At 37.3% G+C, this 24,461-nt stretch overlaps 3 protein-coding genes across 6 annotated transcripts in view; 1 reads left to right on the forward strand and 2 right to left on the reverse strand.

Annotated features, from left to right (window-relative positions):
- Nucleotides 1-20,278, forward strand: part of dnaaf5 (dynein axonemal assembly factor 5) — a 42,954-nt gene extending 22,676 nt beyond the window's left edge. The window contains exons 7-13 of the mRNA XM_073944160.1: nt 952-1,095; nt 1,472-1,640; nt 4,838-4,985; nt 7,404-7,554; nt 9,605-9,761; nt 14,051-14,242; nt 19,783-20,278. Of these exons, the coding sequence (XP_073800261.1) occupies nt 952-1,095; nt 1,472-1,640; nt 4,838-4,985; nt 7,404-7,554; nt 9,605-9,761; nt 14,051-14,242; nt 19,783-19,907 (1,086 nt within the window). The 3' untranslated portion in view covers nt 19,908-20,278. The remainder of the gene's footprint in view (nt 1-951; nt 1,096-1,471; nt 1,641-4,837; nt 4,986-7,403; nt 7,555-9,604; nt 9,762-14,050; nt 14,243-19,782) is intronic.
- LOC141381148 (uncharacterized) overlaps nt 1-24,461 on the reverse strand; it is a 587,543-nt gene that overhangs the window by 490,329 nt on the left and 72,753 nt on the right. The window lies entirely within an intron of this gene.
- ccp110 (centriolar coiled-coil protein 110) overlaps nt 16,967-24,461 on the reverse strand; it is a 20,728-nt gene continuing 13,233 nt past the window's right edge. For all 4 annotated transcript variants that reach the window (XM_073944163.1, XM_073944161.1, XM_073944164.1 and 1 more), the window contains one exon: nt 16,967-21,726. In XM_073944163.1, the coding sequence (XP_073800264.1) occupies nt 21,654-21,726 (73 nt within the window). In that variant the 3' untranslated portion in view covers nt 16,967-21,653. The remainder of the gene's footprint in view (nt 21,727-24,461) is intronic.

Here is a 24,461-nt window from a genome sequence, read left to right on the forward strand (position 1 = left end):
GCGGTAATAGTTTGATTGCGGTGTTTACATGTTTACACTTGGAGAGCAGCATTTACAGTGGATCTTTCAGTCCATAATATTGTAGTGATATTAACGCCCTGTTAACTTAGCAACTAAATAATTTTGACTAAAGTCTGTCTTTAAAACCTGAAAGAGTACTACTGACGATACGAGCTAACTTTGGCCATGAACAAACAAACAAAGACCACTGATCACTCACTTACCAAATCTGTAGAGACAGGACAATCAACACCAACTGGAACTGCATCTTTTTTAAAAGCAGACGAGCACCAAATCCGGATTTCACTATTTCCTGATGTGAAAAGCTCTCGGGTAAAAAATGTTCCTTACAAACTTATTTCTGTTGATTGTACTGTAACCCACACGTGAGTCCAGCTGCGCTCTCATAGCGGGAAATGAAAACAAAACCTTTGTTGCAGCACATTTATAAATGCAACACTGACGACCTGTGTCTCCAAACTATTTTTGTTCTTTCGCTTATTTTGGCAACACAACGTGGCGTCTCTCTGCCATCTGAACACTGTAACAGGTAAAAACAGTCTTCAAAGCTATCATGCATATTCGTATTAGTCTTTCTCATGAATTAATGCAGCACACCCAGAGACGTCATGATGTACTCACCGGTACAGACATCCAGTCTACATGCTATAATTTACACAAGTATTTAATCGCTGTGACGCAGCTTCAAAAATTTATTTTAAACTGGAAGAACAAATTTGCTCGAAATATCTCAAAAACAACCAATTTGAACTTTTTAGTAAAATATATGTGTCCTAATAGTGTTTTTAGCAGCGTGGGACACTCATATGACTGTCAACAGACTGTCAAAAAATGTGCTTTGGTGTTTCGTGGCCCTTTAAATTGTTCAAGCTGAAAATCAGACGATGTGCTGATGTGTAATTTCTCTGTCTCTCTGTTTGTGTCTTTCAGGTGCTGTATGTTGATCAGCTGCTGGTGTGTGTGGATGCAGTGCTGGGTGTGGGTCAGCAGGACTGTGATGTCATCAGTCTGCAGCTGCTCAAGGTTCTGGTGTCTGTTCAGAGTGTCGCCTCACAGCACGAACAGCACAGCAAGGTAAAACACACACACACATACACAATTAGCTTATATACTGAACATACTGCAAGGACTCAAGAAAAATACCAGGTTTTACTAAGTCTTCTTGAACAGTTGAAGTCAGAATTATTAGTCCTCCTGAATTATTAGCCCTACCCGTATATTTTTGACCAATTTCTGTTTTCTGTCTCATTTTTAGAAACTATTAGTCAAAAGCAGGTGTCTTTTCGTAAAACACTTAAGATAAAATAAGATTATTTTGCTTGTTTCAAGAAATAACTGAATTTATTTTGACTTATTATTTCTGAAATCGATATTTGGACAAGAAACAAGACAAAACCTTTTATTTTTCAGTGAAATTGACCAGTGTTTTCTCTCTCTGTGTGTCTGTCAGGCAGAGGAGTTGCTGAGGAGTGTGTGTGCGGCTCAGGCTCTGAGTGGAGTGTGTGATCTGTACCGTCAGCACATGGCAGATCTTCTCCAATGGCTGTCAGACTCTCATCAGACCTGGACTAGCTTCTCCATCCAGAAAACCCAGCTGGAGATCATCGCCATGCAGTCCGGTGAGTCACGAAAATCCTTCAGAAGTCAGTCTAATACAGGGTGTCCACGGGGTCTTTTAAAGTATTTAAAGTTGATAAATCAATTTAGGGAAATTTAAGGTCCTTAAAAAGTATTAAAAAGTCTAAAATGCTTTTTTTTACAAGGTATTAAATGTTGTATCATTTTCCTGAATTTAATCATAATATTGGGGTGCTGTGTAATTCATATAATTGATCAATTTCATGACATCATGCTGCTTTATCTACTACTGTAACAAAGGCAACACCGCTATTCCTTCAGTTTTAAAGGCACCAATTAGCATTTTTACTTTGTATATGACTAATGTTTTAGTTTAGTATTCGTTTCTTACAATCAGTACTTCTTATAATCAGTATTTTTATACAATCAGGTGATGAGGGTTTTAAAATGTATGTAGAGAGTCTTGGAAAGTTATTAAATGTCGCTCTCAACTTCCTCTATATACCCTATATCCTATATACCCTAGGCTGATTGGATCCTCCAAAACACAGTTATGATAGGTCATGGTATATCAATTTTGGTTTGAAGGTTTACAAACAAATTAGCCATTTTTGATACAGATTTCTCATTTTTTCAGGGCGTCCGCTGGGTCTTAATAGGTCTTACATTTCAAGAATGAAATTTTAGGCCTTAAAAAGTCTTAAATTTACTGAAATATTGTATTTATGGTTTTTTATTGCAAAGAGATACTATTCACAACAGACATTTTTACAGCAAATTCCCCAATCAGTGAAAGACAACTAAAAACAATTATACTGTATTATTCCTCATGATAATACTGGGCCATTAGAAAAAAATCCTTTGTGTTTAGCCCTGCATAATGTAAAATTTCATCCATATTGGTATTAAAAAGGTCTTAAAAGTCTTTAAATTTTTTACAAGCTTTTCTTAACTACTCTGTAAAAAATGCTGTATTTCACATAATACCTTCATGTTGTCTTTTTTTTTTTTTTTTTTTACAAATTTCACATTAAAAAAATGAACATAAAACAATTAAGTTGTCCAAAAAAAAAACTCAAGAATTGTCTTGATTCAGCTCATTTTAAAGGGCCATGAAACCCGCTTGTTTCAGCAGGGTGTTTTCACACATCAACTTTGGAATAAAGTCAGTAAAGTGGGCGTGTCCAGCTCTGTTTAGTGGGGAGTGTCTTAGAAGCAAAAGAGGGAGGGTCTGTAAAAAATTTGCATAAAAATGGAAGTGTTGATTTGGGCACAAGCTGATTTTCTTATCCAACACACACACACACACACACACACACAGGGGAGAAAGACAGTGACTGTGGTTACATGGTCATCAGTAATTGAATTATTTCACAAATTATTAAATGGTGGACTTTAACTGCAGCTTGGCTCTTTCATTCAGGGAATTAATTTATGCTCCTCGTGACAAACAAGATATTTGACTGAGGAACTGCTCTAAGAGTGTATTTTTCATGCAATGTTTGTTACCGCACGACGAATGAGAGGAAAAAAACACCTCCACATTTCCCGGAAACTTAGATGCACTCGGCAGGTAGTGTCAGAAAGCCGTGTGTGTTATTCCTGTCACAAAATGCGGTGAAAATCCTACACGAGGGTAAGTTTGATTGTGGTGCTAACATGTGCTAACTCGGAGCAATAGTTAGTTCGATACTGTAATCCACACGTGAGTCCAGCTGCGCTCTCATAGAGCGAAGATGAAAACAAAACCTTTACTTCAGCAAATTATAAAAGCAACACTGCACGCTTGTTTTGGCAACATGACGTGGCGTCTTTCTGCCGTCTGAACACTGTAACATTAATGAATATTAATGAAGTTGCACAATAGAGCGTGCTGATTGGTTTGAACCAAGTTTTACTCATGCATTAATGCAGCACACTTAAAGACGTAATAGGGCGCTCCCAGGTACAGACGTCCAGTCTACATGCTGGAATACACACTAAGATCGCCGTGACGCAGCTTCAAAAATTTGTTTCAAGCCAGAAGTACGAATTTGCTCGAAATAACGCAAAAACAAACAATTTTCACTTTTTAGTGTGATATAGTTGTCCTAATGGTGTTTTAGCAGCATGGGACACATATATGACTGTCAACAGCTCAAAAAATGTGTTTTGGTGTTTCGTGACCCTTTAAATAAGTAAATTGAACAAGCAGCAAAAATAATTGTGAGTGTAGTAACATTCATTTTATACATTTCATCACTAGCTGAAACCGTCGCAGTGATTTACAACAAGAGCAAACTACAATCATGTTACACATAAATTATATCATTTCAATATATATATATATATATATATATATATATATATATATATATATATATATATATATATATATATATATATATATATATATATATAGTAAAAACATAATGCTTAGACTTTAGCTTTGTGAATTTATTCTATATACAGTTTGTCATACTTGCACAAAACAGTGGACCGACTGAATGAAAATAATCTAAACTTCAAATCTAAGCATCTTAAAAACCATCTAATCTGTTCTGAAGACAGTTAGGTTATTTAAGATACTTTAATAAAACCTTCCACACTTATTTCTGTATTTCGGATTGTCTTCCTGTTATGAACACTGGTGCTGATTCATGTGAAATCTTTTACAATTAAAGAAAGACAAAGCTCTTAATTTACCGGTCAATCTACTTTCCTACTCTCACCTATGGTCATAAGCTTTGGGTTATGACTGAAAGGACAAGATCTCAGTTACAAGCGGCCGAAATGAGTTTACCTCACAGGGTGGCAGGGCGCACCCTTATAGGTGAGGAGCTCTTTCACCTGGGAGGAGCTCGGAGTAGAGCCTCCACATCGAGAGAAGTCAGCTGAGTTGGCGCAGGCATCTGTTTAGGATGCCTCCTGGACGCCTACCTAGGAAGGTATTCCAGGCATGTCCCACCAGCAGGAGGCCTCGGGAAAGACCCAGGACAGGATGGAGGGACTATATCTCTCGTCTGACCTAGGAACGCCTTAGGATTCCCCTGGAGGAGCTGGAGGAAGTGTCTGGGGAGAAGGAAGTCTGTGGTTCTGACTACCCCCGCGACCCGGCCCTGGAAAAGCGGCAGATAATAAATGAATGAATAAATAAACGAATAGAAACATATTTTCACAAATGAAGGCAAACATTTTAGTGACATCTTATGAAATGTAAATTGCTTCATGGCAAAAGAATGTTTCTGTTTTCCTTCAGGTCCTGTGGTAGGCGAGTTTCTTCCAGCTCTCCTGCCTCTGTTGAAGAGCTGTGTTGACCCCAGCCGAGAGCCTGAGATGAGGCTGCACATCTTCACCATGCTGTCCAAACTACTGCTGGACGCCAAAAACACACTGGACTCACAGGGGTCAGTTATCACACACACACACACACACACACACACACACACACACACACACACACACACACACACACACATGTTTGTTTTTGTGAAAAGTGGGGACATTACATAGGTTTCCATTCATTTTATGCAGCCCAAACCGTATATTATATTGCCCTCACCCCACCCCACCCCTAAACCCAACCATCACAGGAGATTGTGTGCAGCTTTACTCTCTGATTAAACTCATTCTGTAGGATTTATAAGCATTTTGAGAAATGAGGACGTCACCAATGTCCTCATATTTCACCTCCTTTTTGTAATACCTGTGTCATACCCATGTCATTATACAGATTTGTGTCCTGATATGTCACAAAAACACGTACACACATACACACACACACACACACACACACTTAATACACACTCCTAAATGCTGACAACATCTGATAGTGTATTTCACAATTCATGTCATAGTTATGAAGGGGGAAAAGTGTAACAGGCTCAAATTTGCATCCATTTTGGACGCATGTGCACTTGAAATTTTAGGTATGCCACCTCCTGTTATTTTATTTGTGCTGTTCATGATTACAATGATTAATGGATTTAGAGATGATCTTTGAACAGAGATCTTTTGTGAAGCCTGACATGAATTTAGATATCATGTATTTCAAAGACACGCTTTCATAATTACACCAATAAAGGAGCATTTCAGTTATGCAGCAAAATCCCCTTTGCTCCCCTCAGATTCCTCTGTTTCATGTGGATCTTTGATTTGCAAAGTGAAATAAGAGCAGAGTGAGAGGAACAGCAACACACACACGACATATCAGACGTCTATTGTTTAAAGATAGTGATCATTTGCCATATTTATGTTCATACCACAATCTCGCCTGCAGCGTAATTGATCCAAAGCTAAAGAACAGTGTGCCACCACCTATCAGAACTGCCTCCACGCTACTTAACTTCAAATCAAAGCTAAAAACGCATCTTTTCTCTTGTGCTTGTAAATAATGTGTAGAGATATTTGCATTCAAGTATATTAATGTTATTTATTTTCTTTTTTCCTTTCTTCTCTCTCTCTTTTTTCCTTTAATACTTCTGTGCAGCACTTTGGCCAACTGAGGTTGAACTTAAATTTGCTCTGTTAATAAATAAAGTTAATGTTGATTTATGAATAACAGGGTGTCCGCGGGGTCTTAAAAAGTATTAAAAGTTGATAAATCAATTATGAGAAATTTAAGGCTCTTAAAATCTATTAAAAAGTCTTAATGTCGGTGCCAGTGGTGTAGTGGTTAGTGCGTTGACACATGCACTCCGCTGCTCACTATGCCAATCCTTGCCCTCTCTCTGCTCCCCATGCTTTGCTGTCAATACTCTCTACTTTCCTATACAATAAAGGGGAAAACCCCCAAAAAAATAATTATAAAAAATGTAAAAAAAGTCTTAATAGCGTTTTTATGTGGTGTTAAAATTTGTTCAAGTGTTTTCCAAAGTGTTTGACTCCAAAACAGCATAAATATATTCATTTTCCACCTTATGTTAACAACGGTGTGCTCGATCCACATGATCGGTTCAGACCAGCCAAACTCCACTGTCCGGGTGATGTCACGTCATTTGCAACAGACACAGAAAGGTGATGTGACGCTCTCCACTCATGTAGCGAAACAGACGGCAAAATGGGAAAATGTAAGATTGCGTACTCTTGGTTGGAGAAAGACAAGTTCAAACAGTGGCTGAAGCCAGTTGCTGCATAATTAATTCTTTCAAGATTTGTTTCTTCCGAGTTATCTGAGTTCTGTTGAATGGTTGTGCTCCATTCATTTATTCAACTACAACTGTTCATTAACAACTGTTTATTAAGTTAAAGGTTTGATACTGATTAGAACTTGAAGAGGTCTAAAAAGTCTTAAAAAGGCATTGAAATTATCTTTAGGATTCCTGCATATACCCTGAATAAGAAAGACATCAATGGAAATATCCACAGGGAAAACTACTGCACATGCTGCAAGCATCTTAAAGCGGTTATGAATATTAGTATCTTGCAAGATAACTAGTAAAATATTAAGCCTTGTCATCATGGCAAGACAAAAGAAATAAGTTGGAAATAATTGAAAAATGGCTAATAATTTTGTTAAGTTACTTGTTAATAATAATTTGATAATATATGGAAACATATTTACTGTACTCACAGAAGGGATGATTTTGTAAAACTGTAAATTCGATCGGGCTATAATGGCTTACAGAATAAGAACGAATGTAGAGTAGGACTTGTATTGAAATTGTATTGTGTGATTTTGGTTTTGCCGATGGAGAGTGACAGCTACCGTAATTAATCAGGTTTTTTCATTTTTGGGTGAACTATCCCTTTAAGAATAATAGTTTAGACCTTGGCGTTTGCTTGTTTAAATTATTTGTCCCTAATGAGGTGTTTTCTCTCTGTAGGCAGTTTGGTGAACACATGGAGATGGTCCTGCAGGATTTGTTGATGCCCAATCTGGTGTGGCGTTCAGGTCGATCAGCTGCAGCTGTCAGAACCGCTGCTCTCAGCTGTCTGTTAGCTGTCCTACATGGAGAGGCTTTCCCAGCAGAGAGAGTAATAATACACACGCATAAATAACACTATCAGTACAGCTGAGCCTTTAAAAAGTACCATTAGTCTCATTAGTCTTTCTTTACTCGTCCTTCACTTGTTCCAAACCACTTTGACTTTCTATCTTTTGTTCTATAATATATAATATAATATTTATACACACAGTGGTGTGAAATAGTGTTTGCCCCCTTTCTGAATTCTCAGTTTTTGCATGTTTGTCACACTTTAATGTTTCAGATCATCAAACAAATGTAAATATTAGCCAAAGATACAAGTAAAAACATCATGCAGTTTTAAAATGAAGGTTTTCATTATTAAGGGGAAACAAAATCCAAAACTACATAGTCCTGTGAAAAAAAAAAATTTTTTAAGAACTTTCCGACAAGTGAAGTAGACCAAAAGATCCTCAAAAGCTAGACATTATGCCGAGGTTTAAAAAAATTCAAAAACAAATGAGAAAGAAAATATTCCACTAGTCTGGAAAAGCCATTTGTAAAGCTTTGGATCTGCAGCGAACCACGATGAGAGCCTTTATCTACAAGCGATAAAAACATGGAACAATGGAAATCTTTTTGGAGGAGTGGCTAGCTGACCAACATCACCCTAACATCACTGCGACAACTCATCCAAAAGGTCTAAAAAGACCCGACAACAACACCCAAAGAACTGCAGGCCACAGTTAAGGTGAGTGTTCATGACTCCACCATAACAAAGAGACTGGGCAAAAATGCATCCTATGGCAGAGTTCAAAGAAGAAAACCAATGCTGAGAAAAAAAGAACATAAAGGCACGTCTCAGTTTTGTCAGAAAACATCTTGATAATTGCCGAGATTTTGGGGAAAATACTATGTGGACTGACATTTTGGAAGCTGTGTGTCTCATTATGTGTGGCTTAAAAGTGAGACCACATTTCAGAAAAAGAACATCATAGCAAAATTTAAAATGTGGTGGTGTTGGTGATAGTGTGATGGTCGGGGGCCATTTTACTGTTTCAGGACCTTGAAGACTTGCTGTTATGAGTGGAACCTTGAATTCTGCTGTGTACCAAAATATCCTGAAGGAGAATGTCCGGCCATCTGTTAGTGACCTTAAGCTGAAGCAAACTTAGTTTCTGCAGAAGAACAACAATCCAAAGCACACCTGTAAGTCCTTTTTTGAAGGGCTGAAGAAAACAAAGAAAAACCTTAAAGTGGCCTAGTCAAAGTCCTGAGCTCAATCCAATTAAGATGCTGCGGCATGACCTTAAAAAGTCAGTTCATGCTCAAAAAATTTTTCAATGTGGCTGAATTACAACAATTCTGAAAATAGATGAGTCGGCCAAAATTCCTCCACAGCACTGTAACAGACTCGTTGCAAGTTTTCAGAAACACTTTTTGTTTCGGAACCTGTCTCGTTTGCCCAGTTAGCGCAGTTCGTTTGGCATCTGTGAATCCACCAATCGCCTTCGAATCGCTCGTCTTCCTCCTGGTCCTTAAATAATTCATATATATATATATATATATATATATATATATATATATATATATATATAGATAGATAGATAGATAGATAGATAGATAGATAGATAGATAGATAGATAGATAGATAGATAGATAGATAGATAGATATAGATATAGATGGAGAGAGAGAGAGAGAGAGAGAGAGAGAGAGAGAGAGAGAGAGAATTTATTCTCACATTCTCAGCAAGTCTGCATTTGTTTGCTCAAAAATACTGTACAAACAGTGTGAAATATTAAAAATAGCAGTTTCATGTTTGAATGTATTTTATTCCTGTGATGACGGTTGACATTTTCATTCATCCAGACTTCAGTGTCAGTGTCTCAATTATTATCAATGATCCTCTAACAATAGAACATCATTCATTTTGGAAAGAAATGTGACAAATGTCCTTACTGTCACGTTTCTTGTATCATTTTTTCTCACTTTGTTTTAATTTAGTTTGGTTTAGTACTGTATGTTCTTGCTTACTAAAAGTATGAATATGTTTGATTCCCTATTGTTTACAGTGCATAGTGTTGTGTATGTAATATGTAGTGTTCTGTTGTGTGTTGAGGTGGTGTCAGCGGTGGACTCTCTCTCCTCTCTGCTGATCTCTGCACTGGAGGAAGACTCAAAACTGGCTCGTCTTCTGGCCTGTAGATCTCTGACCTCCCTGCTGAAGATCACAGCTCAGCAGATCAGCACTGACAAGCTCAACCAAGTCTATCCAGGTAATATTAAAATTTACAGCAGGGACTTTTTATTTTCAGATTCTGCTGTCTTAGTCACATTAGTCACATCTGTGTATAAAATTATCTTTACACAGCCGATTTAAAGGTCCTGTTTGACAAAATTTCCGTTTAAAAGATATAAAACTCATATAAACATGTGAAACTTGCAGATTGTCACTTCCACCTAAATGTATCAATCAGTTTTTTCCCCATCACCTCATACTTTAGCTTCTCATCAAATCTTCTGACCAATTAAACGCTCTCTAGTGTCTGACATGCCCTGTTCCCTTCTCATTTGTTTTCATTTGATGCCCTTGAGCTCAACCACTTCCACTGGCAGAGCTGTGATAAAAACTAAACGCTGGCTGTTTTTTTAAAGGGAGGGGCTAATATATGTCCCTCCCTGTCTTGATGTTTTGGTTGAGATTACGTCAAACATCGAATAAAAAAAAAAAAAAAACACTTTACAGAACCTTTAAGGCAACACTAAAGCAGGTCTGCTCAGAATTCAGTGTAAAGACGCTATACACAAAAAAATTTCCTAAATTTAAAACACAATTCATAAGTATGCAAATCCAAAAATTCAAAACAATTTATAAATACACAAAATACATTTAGTAAATTCAAAACACAATTCATAAAATTCAAAACACAATTTATAAATATGAAAATCCAATTCATAAATAAGAAAATCCAAAATTCAAAACAATTTATAAATACACAAAATACATTTAGTAAATTCAAAACACAATTCATAAAATTCAAAACACAATTTATAAATATGAAAATCCAATTCATAAATAAGAAAATCCAAAATTCAAAACACAGTTCGTAAATACCGGACACAAGTCATAAATTCAAAACACAATTCATAAATTCAAAACAACTCATAAATTTGCAAATCCAATTATTAAATTCAAAACACAATTCGTAAATACCCAAAACATTCAAGGCACCATCCATAAATATGCAAATCCAATTTGTAAATTCAAAACACAATTCATAAATTCAAAACAACTCATAAATTTGCAAATCCAATTCTTATATTCAAAACACAATTCGTAAATACACAAAACACAATTCATAAATTCAAAACACAATTCATAAATTCAAAACACAATTCATAAATTCAAAACAACTTATAAATTTGCAAATCTAATTCTTAAATTCAAAACACAATTCGTAAATACCCAAAACATTCAAGGCACCATCCATAAATATGCAAATCCAATTTGTAAATTCAAAACACAATTCGTAAATTTGTAAACACATGACTTGTAAACGCATGAATCCAATTGGTAAATTCAAAACACAATTCCTAAATACACAAAACACAATTCATAACTGCACAAAACACAATTCATAAATTCAAAACACAATTCATAAATACACAACAAAACTTGTAAATACATGAATCCAATTTGTAAGTTCACAACACAATTTTCATTCACTCATTTTCTTGTCGGCTTAGTCCCTTTAATAATCCAGGGTCACCACAGCGAAATGAACCGCCAACTTATACATCACGTTTTTACGCAGCGGATGCCCTTCCAGCCGCAACCCATCTCTGGGAAACATACACACACACACACACACACACACACACACTCATACACGACAGACAATTTAGCCAACCCAATTCACCTGTTCCGCATGTCTTTTGACTGTAGGGGGAAACCGGAGCACCCGGAGGAAACCCATGCGAGCGCAGGAGAACATCCAAACTCCACACAGAAAAGCCAACTGTAAAAACATGAATTCAATTCATAAACTCAAAACACAATTCATGAATACAAAAAAAAATTGTAATTTCAGAACACAATCCGTAAATTCAAAACACCATGTATAAATACGCAAATCCAATTTTTAAATTCAAAACTCAATTCGTAAATACACAAAGCACAAATCTTATATTCACAGCAGAACTTGTAAACACATTAATCCAATTTGTAAATTCAAATCACAATTCGTAAATGCACAAAACACAATTCGTAAATAAACACAATTCCTAAATTTAAAACACGATTTGCCTGTAGAACTGCCTTAATCCTTCGTGGCATAGATTCAACAGTACTGGAGGTGTTCCTCAGAGATTTTGATTCATATTGACCTGATAGCATCGCGCAGTTGCTGCAGATTTGTCGGCTGCACATCCATGATGCGAATCTCCCATTCCACCACATCCCAAAGGTGCTCTATTGGATTGAGATCTGCATACTATGGAGGCCATTTGAGTACTGTGAACTTAGTCATGTTCAAGAAAGCAGTCTGAGATGATTCTCGATTTTTGATGTGGCACGTTATAATGCTGGAAGTAGCCATCAGAAGATGGGTACACTGTGGTCATAAAGGAATAGACATGGTCAGCAACAATACCCAGGTAGACTGTGGTGCTGATGCTCAATTGGTACAACTGGACCCAAAGTGTGCCAAGAAAATACGAAATATCCCCTACACAATTACACCAACCTCCACCAGTCTGAATCATCCTTCGAGTGCTCCGGTTTCCCTCACAGTCCAAAGACATGCGCTATAGGTGAACTGAATAAGCTAAACTGGGCATAGCGTATGAGCGTGTGTGTGAATGCGAGAGTGTATGGCTGTTCCCGCTGCCTAAAACATATGTTAACATAGTTGGTGGTTCACTCCACTGTGGTGACCTCTGAAATAGAGACTAAGCCCTTCGGAAAATGAATGACTACTGTGAATATTCATGAATAAACTCACTCAAATTCTGACAGAATATTTTGGATTCAGATTTGCATCACAAAAATAAATACATTTTGTTTAAAATAATGTAATACAGTAAATCTTTATTTGAAGTTGTAATAATATTTCACAATATTTCTGTATATTTACATTAGATATAAAGTATTTGAGTCTTTTAAATACTTTTAAAACGTAATTTCTCCACACATGTATGTTTGACCGGTTTTGCAGTGTACACTGTAAAATAATCTCCGTTTAAATCAAAGGAGTTTATTTACAGATGGTAATTCTGCGGCATCGAGCATACGAGACCAAAAACACTTTGTCTGATCTTGTTTTCCTTCTTTTAATCTGATCTTATCTTTATATTTTACATGAATCCAATTTGTAAGTTCACAACACAATTTTCATTCACTCATTTTCTTGTCGGCTTAGTCCCTTTAATAATCCAGGGTCACCACAGCGAAATGAACCGCCAACTTATACATCACGTTTTTACGCAGCGGATGCCCTTCCAGCCGCAACCCATCTCTGGGAAACATACACACACACACACACACACACACTCATACACGACAGACAATTTAGCCAACCCAATTCACCTGTTCCGCATGTCTTTTGACTGTGGGGGGAAACCGGAGCACCCGGAGGAAACCCATGCGAGCGCAGGAGAACATCCAAACTCCACACAGAAACGCCAACTGTAAAAACATGAATTCAATTCATAAACTCAAAACACAATTCATGAATACAAAAAAAAATTGTAATTTCAGAACACAATCCGTAAATTCAAAACACCATGTATAAATACGCAAATCCAATTTTTAAATTCAAAACTCAATTCGTAAATACACAAAGCACAAATCTTATATTCACAGCAGAACTTGTAAACACATTAATCCAATTTGTAAATTCAAATCACAATTCGTAAATGCACAAAACACAATTCGTAAATAAACACAATTCCTAAATTTAAAACACGATTTGTAAATTTAAAACACAATTCATAAAATTCAAAACACAATTCATACAATTCTGAACACAATTTATAAATGCGTCAATCCAATTTGTTAATTCAAAACACAATTCATTAATACACAACACAACTTGTTAATACATGAATCCAATTAGTAAGTTCACAACACAATTTGTAAATACACAAATCCAATTCGTAAATTCAAAACAACTTGTAAATACATAAATCCAATTTATAAATTCAACACACAGTTCGTAAATTCTAAACACAATTCGTAAATACACAGAACACAATTCATAAATTCAAAACACAGTTTATAAATGCGCAAATCCAATTAGTTAATTCAAAACATAAAATATTTAATTTATAAATTGTTTGTGTGTTTATGAATTGTCTTTTGATTTTATCAATTGAAAATGTAAAATGCGCTGTGCGTGTATGAGTTTTATTTTTGCAATTGTACTCTTTTTAATACTGATCTGGCTCTATAGCTTCAGGCTTGTTTTTTTGTGCCCCTTTGGTGTGTAAAAATACCTTAATATAATAGCTGTTACTGCGGAGGGCTCAGATGACGTATGTGAGGCGGTTTTTCTGTGTGTTTCAGAGCTGCTGAAGCGTGTGGATGACAGCAGTGAAGACGTGCGTGTGGAGGCTCTCAAGTCTCTGAGTGTGTGGTTCTGCTCTTTGGGGAAAAACTATGACATGCAGTCCAACCGTCCACACCTGGAGCTCCTGTTCCAGCAGCTGCTGCTCTACATGGATGATCCTGACACCACAGTCCAGAACACAGTGCTCGGTACAGCTCACTTCTGCTCCAACTCAATACGCAAACACCTTGTTACACAACATGCATCCACAATGACCCGTTTTCATTATGGTGGTTTGAGAAAGCCAACATACTGGTGATATCCAACATAAAGTACACATGACATCAAAATTAAACACATTGATTTTGTTGGCTCACACTGCTAGTTTTTGTAGTGAACAATTCGTCTGCGCAGGTCATTAGGAAAAAAAAAGGTTGCCCTTGGAATCTAAAATCGAAATCTGCAAATGCACTTCCTTTTAGTTGTTAGTTAGATTCTCAGATTACGTCAGTCTTAGGTATTGGGTGTGGCTAACATACTTAGCCACGCCCCTCCAACTGTCAGTTATGCGCAATGACATCAAACAGAAATGGTGAGGAGGAGGTGTCTGTTAGGTACTAATAATTCTCCCCAAACATTTTTCCCGATCTTTCTACTTTACTAAATCCAATCTGCTCACAGAAGAAAACCACAAGCCACACCCACTGTTTTCTCATATAATATTTTGTTTCTGTAGGAGTTGCGTTACAATCCGGAAAAAAAAAATGTTACAAATTCTGGTTCATGCAGACATTGCATGACATTGCAAATCTAAAATTGCTCTCTCTTCTGGCTGCCGTTGTGGGTCTCACACTATTTTATTTCCCTTTTTCCAAAAGTCTTAACACTATTGTTGGCTTTTTCTTCTTTTTCAGCAAATTTAATAATGCCAAAAAGTATCTGTGGTACTCTCCCAACTAGTATGACTTCCGCTGCTGAGAAACCCGGAAATGTGAAAATGTTTTTTTACAATATAAAATACTTAATGCCTATGGAGAGTCCCCGTAAACCATATAAACAAGTGTGTTTGTGTGTGTTAATAGTTCAGCTCTGTTCTATGGTCCACTTGACTGATCCTCCTGTTCTTCTCCTCAAAGAGCCTCATTAATCCTGCATTTGTACAGTGGCTCCGTCACTCGCTGCTCTGCTACTGGATGGAGACCAGCGGGTCATGAGCTGTCAACACCTTTACATAATCCCACACAAACACACACTCACTTTTCTCTTCATACACACTCGTTAATGCTTGATCACAATGAAGGATACGTTGTTGGTCAGAATTTTTTTTTTTTTATGTGTGTATGTTCACCAAGGCTGCATTTATTTCATGAAATATTACTACAAATTGACTTAAGAGTTTAGTGTTTGAAAATACACTTACCGGCCACTTTATTAGGTACACCTTACTAGTACCAGGTTGGACCACTTTTGCCTGTAGAACTGCCTTAATCCTTCGTGGCATAGATTCAACAGTACTGGAGGTATTCCTCAGAGATTTTGGTTCATATTGACCTGATAGCATCACGCAGTTGCTGCAGATTCGTCGGCTCCACATCCATGATGCAAATCTCCCATTCCACCACATCCCAAAGGTGCTCTATTGGATTAAGATCTGCATACTATGGAGGCCATTTGAGTACTGTGAACTTAGTCATGTTCAAGAAAGCAGTCTGAGATGATTCTCGATTTTTGATGTGGCGTGTTATAATGCTGGAAGTAGCCATCAGAGGATGGGTACACTGTGATCATAAAGGGATGGACATGGTCAGCAACAATACCCAGGTAGACTGTGGTGTTGACATGATGCTCAATTGGTACAACTGGACCCAAAGTGTGCCAAGAAAATACAAAATATCCCCTACACAATTACACCAACCTCCACCAGTCTGAATCATCCTTCGAGTGCTCCGGTTTCCCTCACAGTCCAAAGACATGCACTATAGGTGAACTGAATAAGCTAAACTGGGCATAGCGTATGAGCGTGTGTGTGATTGCGAGAGTGTATGGCTGTTCCCGCTGCCTAAAACATATGTTAACATAGTTGGTGGTTCACTCCACTGTGGTGACCTCTGAAATAGAGATTAAGCCCTTCGGAAAATGAATGACTACTGTAAATATTCATGAATAAACTCACTCAAATTCTGACAGAATATTTCGGATTCAGATTTGCATCACAAAAATAAATACATTTTGTTTAAAATAATGAAATACAGTAAATCTTTATTTGAAGTTGTAATAATATTTAACAATATTTCTGTATATTTTTCATTAAATAAGTATTTGAGTCTTTTAAATACTTTTAAAACGTAATTTCTCCACACATGTATGTTTGACCGGTTTTGCAGTGTACACTGTAATATAATCTCCGTTTAAATCAAAGGAGTTTATTTACAGATGGTAATTCTGCGGCATCGAGCATACGAGACCAAAAACACTTGGTCTGATCTTGTTTTCCTTCTTTTAATCTGATCTTATCTTTATTTTTCATTCAGCTCTTAAACAAGTGTCACATTTCAAAGACACATCAGACGTGATTAATGCCCATTATAACACCACACTTGCCGTATCCCATAATCCCTCATTCCACTGGTTAAGCTTATAATAACAGCACTCTCACGCTGTGCTTGAGTTACTGAGGAAATTCACTCGTATCTTTACACAAAGAAAACCTTGTTTTCCGCTGCACTTACAAACCTATAGAGCGCCGGATAAAAGAAAATCCCCCGACCAAACAAATCAGGATAAAACCAAATCCCCACAACAAAGACGAGACTGCTGAAAGAACACCGATCGGCTTTATCAGCTTCCCTTTGTTCCTAAACGGTGAACTGACTGGCAAAGGCACTTTTTATTTATTTATTACTCATAATGATACAACTAAAGATGCTTTTGCATACTCACAATGTAAAAAGTTTTTATTTGTCAAAGTAATTTGAATAATTTGAATATGAGTGTGGCATTAGGATCAACTACTGAACATTTACATTAGGAAAAAGTCAAAAGTGACAGTAAAGACAGTTCTGATGTTTACAAGCATTTCTTTCTCAATTAATCTTGAGCACCTTGCATTTTAACCACCTGCTTGCACCTCACATTTTTGCCGTTGCACTCGAAAAAAAAGTCAATTCTAAGCATCTTTTTTTATTCTCTAATCAAATGAAAGCAGAGGCGGGGTTTTCCGTTGAAGTGACTGCAATGTTTGTGTTGTCAAGACTACGATGGAGAGTTTTAAAGATGGAGGAGAGGGTAGTGGACACTAAGCAAGCCTAGCAACATTAAAAGTGCAGCAAAAGACAGAGTCAAGAAAACGATAGAGTCGACAGTTTACAGACAATAGAGTTGATCATGTAGTAACAAGGTCGGCGAATGATAGAGTCGGCGAACGACAGAGGTGACAAATACGAGAATTGATAGTGACAGAGTTGACGAACAACAGAGTTGACGAATGACAGACAATAGAGTTTACCAACGAACGACAGAGTCAACAAATACCAGAACTGATAGTGACAGAAGTGACAGACAATAGAGTTGACTGATGAATGACAGAGTTGATGAACGACAGAGTCTGCGAACAACAAAGTCGACAAATACCAGAATTGACAGACAACAGAGTCGATGGACAACAGAATTGACAGTTGACAGACAATAGAGTTGACCGACGAATGACAGAGTTGATGAACGACGGAGTCTGCGAACAACAAAGTCGACAAATACCAGAATTGACAGACAACAGAATTGACAGTTGACAGACAATAGAGTTGACCGACGTATGACAGAGTCAACTTACAAGAGTTGACAAAGTCGATGTACAACAGAGTCAATGGACAACAGAGTTGACAAAGTCGATGTACAACAGAGTCAATGGACAACAGAGTTGACAGAGTCGATGTACAACAGAGTCGATGGACAACAGAGTTGACAATTGATGGACAACAGAATTGACAGTTGACAGACAATAGAGTTGACCGACGTATGACAGAGTCAACTTACAAGAGTTGACAAAGTCGATGTACAACAGAGTCAATGGACAACAGAGTTGACAAAGTCGATGTACAACAGAGTCAATGGACAACAGAGTTGACAGAGTCGATGTACAACAGAGTCGATGGACAACAGAGTTGACAATTGATGGACAACAGAATTGACAGTTGACAGACAATAGAGTTGACCGACGAATGACAGAGTCAACTTACAACAGAGTTGACAGAGTCAATGTACAACAGAGTCGATGGACAACAGAGTTGACAGAGTCGATGTACAACAGAGTCGATGTACAACAGAGTCGATGGACAACAGAGTTGACAATTGATGGACAACAGAATTGACTGACGAATGACAGACTCGACGGACAACGAAGTTGACAGAGTTGATGGACAACAGAGTTGACAGACAGTAGAGTTGTCCGACGACTGACAGAATTGATGAACGACAGAGTCGGCGAACGACAGAGTCGACAAATAGCAGAATGGAGAGTAACAGAGTTTGCGAGCAACAGAGTCCACAAATACCAGAATTGATAGTGACAGAGTTGACGTGCGCCAGAGTCAACGGACAACAGTTGATGGACAACAGAGTTGAAAGTTAACAAACAATAGAGTTGACCGACGAATGACAGAGTCAACAAATACCAGAACTGATAGTGACAGAAATGACAGACAATAGAGTTGACTGACGAATGACAGAGTTGATAAACAACAGAGTATGCAAACAACAAAGTCGACAAATACCAGAATTGACAGACAACTGAGTCGACAGACAACAGAATTGACAGTTGACAGACAATAGAGTTGACCGATGAATGACAGAGTTGACGAATGACAGAGTCAACGTACAACAGAGTTGACAGAGTCGATGTACAACAGAGTCGACGGACAACAAAATTGAAAGAATTGATGGACAACAGAGTTGACCGACGAATGACAGACTCAACGGACAACGAAGATGACAGAGTTGATGGACAACAGAGTTGACAGACTATAGAGTTGTCCGACGACTGACAGAATTGCTAAACGACAGAGTTGGCGAATGACAGAGTCGACAAATAGCAGAATGGAGAGTGACAGAGTTGGCGAGCACCAGAGTCCACAAATACCAGAATTGATAGTGACAGAGTTGATGTGCGCCAGAGTCAACGGACAACAGAGTTGATGGACAACAGAGTTGACAGTTGACAAACAATAGAGTTGACCGAATGACAAAGTCGACGAGCACCAGAGTCAACGAATAACAGAGTTGACAGACAGCAGAGTCGAGGGACAATAGGGTTGGTAGACAACAGAGTTGATAGTTGACGGACAATAGAGTTGACCGACGAATGACAGAGTTGACGAATGACAAAGTTGATAAATGACAGTTGACAAATAACATAGTCGATGGATGTCAAGAGTCGACGGTGACCATTGACGAAGAGCAGAGTTAATAGACGAAAGAGTTGACGTTGATGGAGTTTACAAATGACTGAGTTAAAGAATGTCATACCAGAGTGAACATTTTCCCCCATTTTGTGCTTTTTCAAGATGCTAACCTCAAATCAGATACCACATGGGCAATCTAAAAAAAAATTGTATGCATATTAAAATAAAACAACATGTATATTGTTGCATATTTTGTTATTAGGAAGTAGCTAGTGGACTGAAAGATGTTTGTTGTTTTTGACTGCACATTAACACGGCTGTGTACATGAAGCTGAATGTCTGTGTTTGTGTGTCAGGTGTTCTGAAGGTGGCGAGTGCAGTGGATGGAGATCTGTTACAGCAGCAGACAGAGAGTGTGAGAGAGAAACAGCGCAGCCCAGAGTACTGTGACAAACTCCTGCAGCACATACACTCATTATGACAATCAAGCCCTAAACACACACACAAAGACACTCACACACGCACAAAACTCCAGACATGCACACACACTTACTGTGTACATTCAGACAATTTGTGAATGGGCAAAATCTAAGTGTATTTTCACCTTTGCTCTTTTATTATTGGTGAACTTTTATTAAAGTAAATGTTATATATATGAAAACAGTAAACATCATACATTTTATAATTAATATACCCAAATTGCTCATAAAAACATTGACTGTAGTTGTCTCCCAGATTTGAAGATGAACTTATTTAAAATGTGCCTTTTCTTTTTGCCGTCGACACCTTTATTATTCATTGAACTTACGATTGTTAATAAATAAATTCGTTTATTAAACTTTTTTTTTCACATTTCTGTTTTCAGCGGATGCTTTCTTGCCACAGAAACATGTCAAGAATACATTCATAAATAACAATACTATCATCATAGTAATTACTAAAGGCATATAAGAGGAATAGTTCACACAAAAATGACAATTTGCAGATTTATTCATTCATTTTTGCGTACTATCCCTTTAAGTATTCTCCATAAACTACATTAGTTAGCACAAAATGCTAGTTAATCAATACTGTTTGTTCCCTTCATACACTACCTGACAAAAGTCTTGTCGCCTATCCAAGTTTTAGGAACAACAAATAACAATTTGACTTCTAGTTGATCATTTGGGATCAGAAGTGGCTTAAATGAAAGGTAAAGGCGTCTATTTTACCAAAATAAAATATGATCATGTCTTGATTTTTAATTATTTAATTAGGACAGTAAGCTCTGTAAGTAAGTCCTGTCTCTTAAAAGAAATAATGTACAGTATAGAATATAAAGTCATGCTGCAGTGGAAAAAGAATGAATATTGTGTATGACCCCCCTGAGCTTGGAGGACTGCATCCATACATCTCTGCAATGACTTAAATCACTTACTAATAAAGTCATCTGAAGTCGTTCTTGCAGGACTCCCAGAGTTCATCAAGATTCATCTTCAATGCCTCTTTCTTCATCTTACCCTAGACATGCTCAATATGTTCATGTCTGCTGACTGGGCTGGCCAATCCTGGAGCACCTTGACCTTCTTTGCTTTCAGGAACTTTGATATGGAGGCTGAAGTATGAGAAGGAGCGCTATCCTGCTGGAGAATTTACCGTCTGCAGTGGTTTGTAATGTAATGGGCAGCACAAATGTCTTGATGCCTCAGGCTTGTGATGTTGCCATCCATTCTGCAGATCTCTTGCACGCCCCCATACTGAATGTGACCCCAAACCATGAATTTTCCTTCACCAAACTTGACTGATTTCTTTGAGAATCTTGGCTCCATGCTGGTTCCAGTAGGTCTTCTGCAGTATTTGTGATGATTAAGATGCAGTACAACAGATGATTCATGGAAAAAATCAACCTTCTGCCACTTTTCCAAATGATCAACTAGAAGTCAAGTTATTATCTGTTGCTCTTACAACTGAGATCGACGACAAGACTTTTGTCAGGTAGCGTAGACAGTAATGTTCTGGCAGTATTTTGATATAATTATGGATTATAATGTTTTGTATCCTATATGAAATATTATCCAGATCTATTTCTTGATTAAATGCAGTATGATGCATTAGAAGCAGGAAGAACTAGATATTGATGACATTTAATAATGGTGATGATTGGACGAGATGCCGGGCCGGGGGAATTTTTTTAGAAGTTTGTCTAAGTTCATCACAATATTAATTTCCATGTTGGGTTGATGCGGGGTCAGCCTAGTGAATGCTGTTTCTTCAACCTCTCCGAATGCTGAACTCTCTCCTCTGGAGTCTTTTTGTAGCTCCTGAAACACAGAAACACTTTTATTTTGTATATTTTCTTTTGTGAATTGAATTTCTATTGTGATTTCTATCTGTGCTGGTGTGCTTGAAATGTCACATGCTAATAATAATAATAGTAATTATATATATATATATATATATATATATATATATATATATATATATATACATATACATATATATATATACATATATATACATATACATATATATATATATATATATATATATATATATATATATATATATATATATATATATATACGTATATATATATATATATGTATGTGTATGTGTATATATATATATATATACAGTTGAAGTCAGAATTATTAGCCCCCCTGAATTATTAGCCCCCTGTTTATTTTTTCCCCCCCAATTTCTGTTTAACGAAGAGATGATTTCTTCAACCTACTTTTAAACATAAAAGTTTTAATAACTCATTTCTAATAACTGATTTATTTTATATTTGCCATAATAACAGTAGATAATATTTGACTAGATATTTTTAAAGGGGCTAATAATTTTGATGGTGTTTAAAAAAATTAAAAAAGCTTTTATTATAGACAAAAAAATCAAAAATAAAATAAGACTTTCTCCAGAAGAAAAAAATATTATCAGACATACTGTGAAAATTTCCTTGCTTTGTTAAACATAATTTGGGAAATATTTAAAAAAGAAAAAAAATCAAAGGGGCCTAATAATTCTGACTTCAACTGTATATCTGTATGTATAATATATATATATATATATATATATATATATATATATATATATATATATATATATATATATACATGTAGTATGTAGAATGAAATCACATGCATTTTCGTATAGAGAATGAAGTCACATGAATCTCAGGTGTGAGTGTTTCACAGACTTCAACAGAGTGAAAAAACTTGATGGTTCTGTGGGTTTCGCCTATCAAATCTGATCTCTGTTTTGTATTTTCTATTGGATTCAAGTCAGGTGACTGCATTGGCCATTCTACAGCTTGGACACATTTGAGAGTTTTCTTGGCTGTGTTTTGGATCATTGTCTTGCTGAAATGTCCACTCTGGTTTCATCTTCATCATCGTGCTAATGTAGAGGCTGCACTGAAGCAGCTTATATTCATTTACACTGACAAAGGTCAGAGGCTTGCTAAAGAACTACTGAGATTTTAGCTGCTGTCTGGGCTTTCACTGCCTTTTTACACCTCCCTTTTTTCATGTGTTCAATACCTTTTTCCTGTGTGATTTTTTTATTTTATTTTATTGCACAGAACATAATTTGTAAACTAACTGATAATGTTTTCTTTGCATATATGGATGTATTTGGTTGTTACCAACATCTGGTAAAAGTCTCAGGTCAACAGCACCTTCAGAAATATGCTTTCTGAGAAAAATGGTGACGTGTGCAATACTTATTTCCCCACTGTATATATAGTGCATCCGGAAAGTATTGATAGCGCTTCACTTTTCCACATTATTTATGTTAAAGCCTTATTCTAATATGGATTAAATTAATTTTTTTGAGTTTTTGAAATTTTTGCAAATTTATTAAAGCTGAAAAGTCACATGTACAGCAGTATTCACAGCCTTTGCTCAATACTTTGTTGAAGCACCTTTGGCAGCAAGTCCTCAAGTCTTTTGAATATGATGCCACAAGCTTGGCACACCCGTCTTTGGGAATTTTTGCCCATTCCTCTTTGCAGTACCTCTCAAGCTCTATCAGGTTGCATGGGAAGTGACAGTGTTCAGCCATTTTTCAATCTCCCCAAAGATGTTGAATATGATTTAGGTCTGGGCTCTGGCTGGGCCACTCAAGGACATTCACAGAGTTGTTGTGAAGCCACTCCATTGATATTTTGGCGGTGTGCTTTGGGTCATTGTCCTGCTGGAAAATGAACCGTCGCCCCAGTCTGAGGTCAAGAGCACTCTGAAGCAGGTTGTCATTCAGGATGTCTCTGTACATTGCTGCATTCATCTTTCCCTCTATCCTGACTAGTCTTCCAGTTCCTGCTGCTGAAAACCATCCCCACACCATGCTTCACTGTAGGGATGGTATTAGCCTGGTGATGAGCGGTGCCTGGTTTTCTCCAAATGTCACGCCTGGCCTTCACTCCAAAGAGTTCAATTTCAGTCTCATCAGACCAGAGAATTTTGTTTCTTGTGGTATGAGAGTCCCTCAAATGCCTATTGTGGCTTCCGTCTGCCCACTCTACCATACAGGCCTGATTGGTGGATTGCTGCACAGATGGTTGTCCTTTTGTAAGATTTCTCTCTCTCCACAGAGGAACGCTGGAGCTCAGAAAGAGTGACCATCGGGTTATTGATCACCTCCCTGACTAATCCCCTTCTCCCCCGATAACTCAGCTTAGATGGCCGGCCAGCTATAGGAGGAGTCCTGGTGGTTTCAAACATCTTCCACTTACAGGTGATGGAGGCCACTGTGCTTATTGGAACTTTCAGAGCAGCAGAAATGTTTCTGTTACCTTCCCCAACCTTGTGCCTCGAGATAATCCTGTCTCGGAGGTCTACAGACAATTCCTTTGTCTTCATGCTTGGTTTGTGCTTTGACATGCACTGTCAACCCTGGAAGCTTATATAGACAGGTGTGTGCCTTTCTAAATCATGTCCATTCAACTGAATTTACCTCATGTGAACTCCAATTAAGCTGCTGAAACATCTGAAGAATGACCAGTGGAAACAGAATGTAGCTGAGCTCAATTTAGAGCTTCACGGCAAAGGCTGTG

This window comes from Danio rerio, chromosome 3 (genome assembly GCF_049306965.1).
Source record: "Danio rerio strain Tuebingen ecotype United States chromosome 3, GRCz12tu, whole genome shotgun sequence".
In the NCBI taxonomy this organism is placed as follows: domain Eukaryota; kingdom Metazoa; phylum Chordata; class Actinopteri; order Cypriniformes; family Danionidae; genus Danio; species Danio rerio.